Source organism: Phodopus roborovskii, unplaced genomic scaffold, assembly GCF_943737965.1.
Source record: "Phodopus roborovskii unplaced genomic scaffold, PHOROB, whole genome shotgun sequence".
Taxonomy (NCBI): Eukaryota; Metazoa; Chordata; class Mammalia; order Rodentia; family Cricetidae; genus Phodopus; species Phodopus roborovskii.
In genome coordinates, this window is record NW_026126447.1 from 21,978,376 (window position 1) to 21,985,793 (window position 7,418).

The 7,418-nt window shown below is 39.8% G+C and overlaps 1 protein-coding gene across 3 annotated transcripts in view; it reads left to right on the forward strand.

The window, feature by feature from the left end:
- Window positions 1–7,342, forward strand: part of Focad (focadhesin) — a 289,725-nt gene extending 282,383 nt beyond the window's left edge. For all 3 annotated transcript variants that reach the window (XM_051188149.1, XM_051188150.1, XM_051188151.1), the window contains 4 exons: window positions 1,534–1,631; window positions 3,561–3,812; window positions 5,387–5,462; window positions 6,992–7,342. In XM_051188149.1, the coding sequence (XP_051044106.1) occupies window positions 1,534–1,631; window positions 3,561–3,812; window positions 5,387–5,462; window positions 6,992–7,065 (500 nt within the window). In that variant the 3' untranslated portion in view covers window positions 7,066–7,342. The remainder of the gene's footprint in view (window positions 1–1,533; window positions 1,632–3,560; window positions 3,813–5,386; window positions 5,463–6,991) is intronic.
- The last annotated feature ends 76 nt before the right edge of the window (window positions 7,343–7,418 follow it).

Genomic DNA, 7,418 nt, shown 5'->3' on the forward strand with positions numbered 1-7,418 from the left:
ATTCCAGATTTTTATATTACAATTCTTAACTATAGCAAAATGACAGCTATGAATTAGCAATGAAAATAATTCTATGGTTGGGGTCACCACGGCATGAGAAACTGTATTCAAGGGTCACAGCATTCAGAAGGTTTGAGACCCGCTGCTCTAGAACCTCATGGATACAAACACAAAGTTACTTCTATCAATCCACTTTAGTTTTCCAAACACACAGATGGAAATTGATTTTGCCCAATGACAGAAAATGGTTTTGGGTTGACCATTTCATTTTTGACTCTTCAAAAAGGAGAACGAAAGCAAAATTAAATTATGTGAAAAGGCTTCTCAATCTTTTTTTTTTCTTGAGACAGATATGAAGACCAGGTTGACCTTAAACTCAAAGAGATCTAAGTGTTAGGATTAAAGGTGTGCTATGCTGTGCTGGGAATGTTTTACTCGCAGAGCATTTTAGGCATTGGACTGTAAGAGCCTCTTGACAATGGAGCTTGCTCTTGGCTTCTCTGACCTTGGCTGTCTGTGTGTTTATTAGGTCAATTGAGATGTTGCAATTGAGCAGTTTGTTATATGCCTTAGTGTCTAAGTACTGAAAAAAGTGACCTTGTGATGAGAAATTCAATTTTTCTATTTAATAATAAGTTTTGTATATTACGTGTGTGTGTGTGTGTGTGTGTGTGTGTGTGTGTGTGTGTATGTATGTATGTATGCCCATGCCCATGTGCTATGACATATGTGTGGAAGTTAGAGGTCAACTTTGGGGACATAGGTCTCTCTTTGCACTGTGGGTGCCACAGATCAAGCTCAGATCATCAGGCTTTTGTGGCAGGTACACTCACCTGCTGAGCAATTTCACTAGCCAAAGAGATTTAATTTTTCATTTTAAAGTAAAAAATATGTTTATTGGGAAGAAGTTTAGTAGCTGTTTTCAGATTTTGATAAAAATACTTGGAATAGAACTGGATCTATCTGATGTTACTGTTGGTCCTGATGAACCTACTTAAAAGTCGTGCTCATTTTCCTCTCACTAAATCTTTAGGGCCTTCCTGTGTCTTTTTTCCTGTGCTGGAACCCTTCATTTAAGGGGAAAAAAAGAATATGACTATCTGTGCTGACATTGTTCTCTGGTTACTCTATGGTAGCTGGTTGGTATTTCTTGGGATAGGCTTCTGATTATTCTGCTCTATTGAAACAGGAGAGAACAGGAGGACTGTGAAACAGCTAACTACTGAGATTCTGCATCACTGCCTAGTTCAGTCCACATTTCTCCCAATGTGTTCAGTTTTCGGAGAAAAATCTCCAGTAAATGTGTCCTATCACTATCGGACAGGGATGCTAGAAGACAGATTTACTTAAACACAAAGGCTAAAATAATTTCCTGGTGTGAATAGTGTAAAAACCTGTATCGTGGGGAGTGATATCTCTCTGTAAACTGTATCATGGGCAGCGACATCTCAAGCACTGCACCTCAGAGCTGTCTAAGGAATTCTGAGCACTCATCCTGCTTCACCTGTGACCATTATTGCTGGTCTGTTCCAGGCGTGTTGAAGAGACTGGAGTGGCTTTTGGAGCTGATGGGTTATATGAGAAATCTTGCGTACCAGCAACCATCTGTTCAGAGTGTGGCTCCTGATGAGGTACGTAGAGAAGCAGAGGACTTTAAAACGTAAAATTTATATTTTCTTTCCCAAAAGAAGACTCTATGGCTATCTTCACAGCTGTAGCAAATACCCAATATCATCAGCTTACAATGTGAAAGGATTCACTTGGTATACAGTTTGGGGGTTGTAGCTCAGGACCATTGATTCCATGGCTTTGGACCTGTGGTGAAGTAACACATGGAAGGAGTGTGTTGCTGAGCCGGATCTAAAACCCATAGTTCTTTTTCAGGTCACACCCTGCTCCCCGCAATAGCCAAAAGATCTCTCACTGGTTACTACCTCCTATAGGGTCTACTGCTTTCCCATAGCATCACCCTGGGGACTAAGCCTGGAAGACATGACCTTTGGGGTCATCCAAGATCCAAAATCAAACACACTCAAAGTTTTTCTTCCATTTATCATAAGAAACACTGCAAAACTCTTTGATGCCACAAGGCCTCTGCTGTGTTTCTGAGGATTCTCGGGACTGTCTTTTGAGAATTATTATTTTTTTTTTTTAGACAGGGTTTCTCTTTGTAGCCATGGCTGTCCCAGATTTCACTAGGCTGTCTCAAACTCAGAGATCCATCTGCCTCTAAAGGTGTGTGCTACCATCCCACCCCAGCCCACCCTGCTGAGAAATATTTTAACAAAACATGTTTTTTGATGCATAGGATTCAAAGAACACTAGTAGTGGGAACCCTGGGTCCTCATACAGTATGTGTGGAAATTCCAGGCCCAGGACTCTTCTCTGGCTCACATGTGACTAAAAGTGCCTAGGATGAAGAGATTCCTGAAGTGCAGGCCAACACTTGCAGGCATCATATGGAGAAGGTTGTCATCATATCTGTAATGTGACCCATGACACCCCAAAGAAAAGGCCTCTTACAGTGGGAAGTAGTAAGAACACCCAAATACAAACATATCCCGTTCCCCACCTTTTTCACCTTAATTTTCTTTGTAGGCATTCTTCCTGGCTGAGTATAATTTGCATAGCCTACTATGTTCTTTGAAACTCTGTATCATTTATCTGGACTTGTGTGTCTTTTTGAAGACAGGGTTTGTTTTGTTTTGAGACATGGTTTCTCTGTATGGCCCTGGCTGTCCTGGAACTCACTCTGTAGACCATGCTGGCCGGCCTCACACTCACAGAAATCCATCTGCTTTTACCTTCCAAGTGCTGGGATTAAAGGCATGCACCACCACCACCCAGCTGACGTTATTAAAATCTTAATTCACCAGTTAGGATCTTAAGAGACTGAAAAATATTTCAAAAAAACTTTTTAAGCTAATGCAGTCTCTCGAGCCCTCCCCCCACCCAATTTCCTGAGCTTTTATTAACTTTCTGTTTTCTTACAAAAAAATCTCAAAACACTTAGCATGCAAATTAGCTGGAAAAAGTATAATTGAAATCACAGTAATTCAGCATCTTGGAAGTGTCTCCATTACCGTGTCTAAATCTTTTACAAGTGTCTAATGTAATCTGTAGAATGGATGGATTCCAGACAGAATTTTTTTTAATGCCTAAAGATAAATTTTTTGTTGTCTGAAAATAAAATCAGATGTTTCATGTTTTTAAAAATCAATTTTGTCCATGTAACAAATATCTTTCTTAGTTTATCTCTTTCTCTTTAAAAACGCCAGCAAAGGAGGAGTATTTAGATCTTGATATGATTAAGAATAAATTTTCTCTTGAAATTTTGGAGAAATAACCCAGCCTTTCAGAAGGGGAAATCAGGAACCTTCCAAAGTGCAGTGAGGCTCTTCAGTCAGCTTAGAACTGAGTTTGCTGTGCAGCGCAGTTTCCTCTTCTGGGGCAGCAGGAGTGGCGAGAGAACGGGAAGACAGCCTTGCATCACGATGGAGACTGTGTTTGTGAACCTGTGTCACTTTGAATAAAACGTATGATCTCATTTTTCTTAACAGGCTTTGGACTTCTTGCTGCTGATATTTGCAGCTGCAGTGGTGGCATGGGCAGACCATGAGGCCCCACTTCTCCTTGGCCTCAGTGCCAGTTGGTTGCCATGGCATCGAGAGAATGGCCCTTGTGGGCTAGCAACAGCTTTGCTTGGCAGGAGTCCGATGCATAGAGTCACTGTGCAAGAGGTTCTCACTCTCCTTCCCAGCAGCATGCTACTGCTGCTACAGAAAGAGCCATGGAAGGAACAGACCCAGAAGGTGAGGGGTGGCGGCCACCTGCTTAGCGGGTCAGGCTGCCTATAGGATGGAAGTGGGAATTAAACAAAGCTTGGATCACACCGAGGGCTTTCATACTCAACCCCAGGTATCACTCTTATGCCATGTCCTAGAGGTCAAGGCTCAGGTATCTGTTGTCTAGAAACAACACTGACAACAGCAACAACTCATTTATGGTGAGGTGGCAGCTAGAGGTAAAGCTTGTATCTTCATTCACTTATTGAGGGCACATGTGCTCCTGATCCTGGGTGGAAAGAATACATTTTACCTCCAATTCTTGAAGTCAGGATATATAGGCAGACAGACTCAAGATTGGGGGATGGTGTGTTGTGTGGGATATGACTCTAGAAATGAGAGAGGGACTTGAGCTCATGTTCAGGGGTGACTGGGAGAATGTTCCAGGGGAAGTGTAGGTCTAGAGTGGCTGTCTTACTATAACACAGTAAAGGGTCCATTTGGCTTATTTTATCTCGCAGAGCCACTATGTGTACCTGCCATAGCTGGCCTATTCTAGAGCCTGAACATGGTTTTGTCACAACCCAATACCATCACTCCTGACCTCAGAAAAGCCCATGTTACAAGAAGCACTTTGGGATATAGTCCTTAAGACTCAGCAGAACACACGGAAACATTGTCTCCTTTATTTAGCCTTTATCTGGCTCTATCCAGACTTTAATACAGCTGATTGGAAGATTCTTATTTTGAATCCCTTTTAATCAACACTGGATTTTTATGATGTTCAAAACTTTAATAATCTGTTGTTTATTCTTGAAATATGAACAACACTCCTTAAAAACAGTCTGAACCATGAACCCTGCTTAGCTGCACTTAACCTTACTGAGTGTCTCAGCTGAAAGGTCTTTCACAAGTAAGTCAGATAAGAATTGGGAAGCTGCCCCAAGCTCTGCATTTTATTCTCCTTTTAACCAAAATAAATGGGTTCTTCTGTTATTTCCAGACTGGGACACTGTTCATTTTAGATACAGGATAGACATCTTTAATTGAGTACATGTTTGTAGTGACTATTAATGTACATACTAGTAAGTTATTAAACAAACTGAGGAAGAAAAAAAAAATGAGCCTATTATCCTTGGCCAGAATGCATACGGGGCCAGTGAGTGGTATCATGATGCAGGGAAAATAGCTTTACAGCCAGCTATAGATAGGCTCAAATCTTGACTCTGATGTTCAGAGGAGGGGGTGGACTGACTTTTCTGAGCCTCTCAGGGTGACTAGAGAAAATGTAAATGATAAACAAAAGTTCCCTGGGCCCATGTCTAGCTTACTCTGTCTATACTAGGTCTTATTCTATTTACTAAGGGGAAGTGGCCTTTGTGAGGCCTTCTGATTTGGGAGGTGTATCTTTCATTCCTGTCTCACTTCTGCACCCCTCCTCCTTTGATGTTATTCTTACTTCCCATCCTCATTTCTACCTCTCCAGCCCCAGCGGGAATTGCTAAAAGACTATTGCACGTCTATATGCAGGCCCAAGAGAGTGGCTAATCTCATGTGGATGGTGGGATTTATTTCATTGACAGTGTTCTTTTTCACTCTAGTTCATTGACTGGCTATTTAGCATCATGGAAATTCCTAATGAAGCCTTTGCAGCAAAGTCCAAGGATCTTTTGAAAGGTATTTCTTCATGCTTCTTGTCCAACATAGGTAAAACCACCCATTGCTGGCTGTGATATAGAAGAGCATAGTTGAACACATAGTTTCCAAAAGTGTCCTTAATGTGGCCTTGCAAGTCAGAAAAATGAATTAAAAAGGAGGGCTAGGGCCTTTAAATTTAATTTTTAGATAAATGGTATTAGGTATGTTACTGTAAGGGTAAAATAATTAAAATTTTCAAAATTCAGAAAAGTAAAAATACAGTGAATTGAAACTCAGACAGAGTTCTGGAGACAGTTTTGATGGTTCCCATAAGTTTTTCTCCATTCTGTATATGAGGACTCTTACCATATTTGTAATGTGAAACATATTGGACAAGTATGCAAACAGCTCTAATTTCACATTTCATGTTTTAACATTACTTTTAAATCCTAAAACACATTCTTCTACTAGCTTCTACTAATAGTTAATGCTTCTTAGTACTTTGCCAAGGGAACTAGGCATCACCCATGCTTTCGAGCATTACCACGGTTTTAATCATTTTGTACTTCTTCACAGACTGGCACATTATGACTTTAGGAAGCCCCAAATATGGAAGGTCTTTCTGAAAGTCTTGTAGTGTTCTAAACACAGACGTGAGGTGTGATTTGACCATGGGCTGGCAATTGTTTCAAGCATGTGCTATCGTCAGTGACAAAGCTAACAACTGCTATCAATAAAGAAAACAATCAGTTGGCTTAAGGAATCACACCTTTACTAGACTACAAAGTCACTGGCTTACTGGAATGACCTGGGTTCCTTACATTCCTTCACATTCTTTTATTTTACATAATATCTGAATGTATTAATAATAAGAATGTAATAATAATAAGAATAAGATAAGAAATATGTAGTAATTACTAAAGGATTATTATTTTATACTATTCAGAATTTCTCTTTTAAGTTCCTCCTTTGGATTCATAACACAACAGGAAATACATACGTTACAGACACATGTCCAAGTAAAATTTAGTATTGGTACACTTGCTTCACTGAGCACAAGAACTCAGCCTTATTATAGGTGTAAATTTTTTTCTTTAATAAAGCATTTAATGGAGATAATTGTGTTTATGTATAAAAAACACAACTTTAAGCTAAAATGTTACAGAGGAAAAATACTCATTTAAATACTAAAGGCATTAAGAAAAACGAGATCAGGGAGGGAGGGAGAAGGAACTGGGATCGATATGTAAAATAAGAAAGAATAAATAAATAAATAAAAAGAAAAACTTCAACAGTTCTGCAAAGTTTACTACTTATTGATTGTAACTTTCAAAAAAGATAAAAATAACTACCTTTGTAGTTGTAAAACGTGTTTTTTTTGGGGGGAGGGTTGCTATTAAAATTCTAAATTCTACTAAGATATGAGACAAATCATTACTTAGTCTTAAAGACTAGTCGAGTGGGACAGTTCCAGGCTGTTTTGACACCTTCTTTGATCAAATGACCCTTTCAGACACAGCACAGCTCTGTCAAATGCATCTGTATGCCCTGTGTTCTTGTCCTCTTAGCCACCCTGCTGTCCTTGAGAGTTCTTCCAGAGTTTAAGAAGAAGGCTGTATGGACCAGAGCATATGGTTGGTGACAGTCACGGAACCAGCACCATTCCCCATGGAGTGAGGCAGACTACATAAACACATTTTTCCAGACTGGCGTCTGAGATCGGTGAGAACTGATCCTCTTAGAGAGAGGTCATAGGAAGGTGGCTCCATACTGACATCTCAACTTGTGCACCCAGGTTGGAAACTGAAATAAGAACATGACTTCTGTATGACCAGAGTTCATTGTAAACTTTCTTTTCTTTGTGAAAATGGAAATTATATTTTCTCTCCCTTAAATTCTAGTAAAATAACCTTGTGAAATTTGTGCAATGTGACTTTGATTTTTTAAGTGTGTGGGAAGATGTTGCCAGTGAAAGTAAACCATAGAGGTCACAAG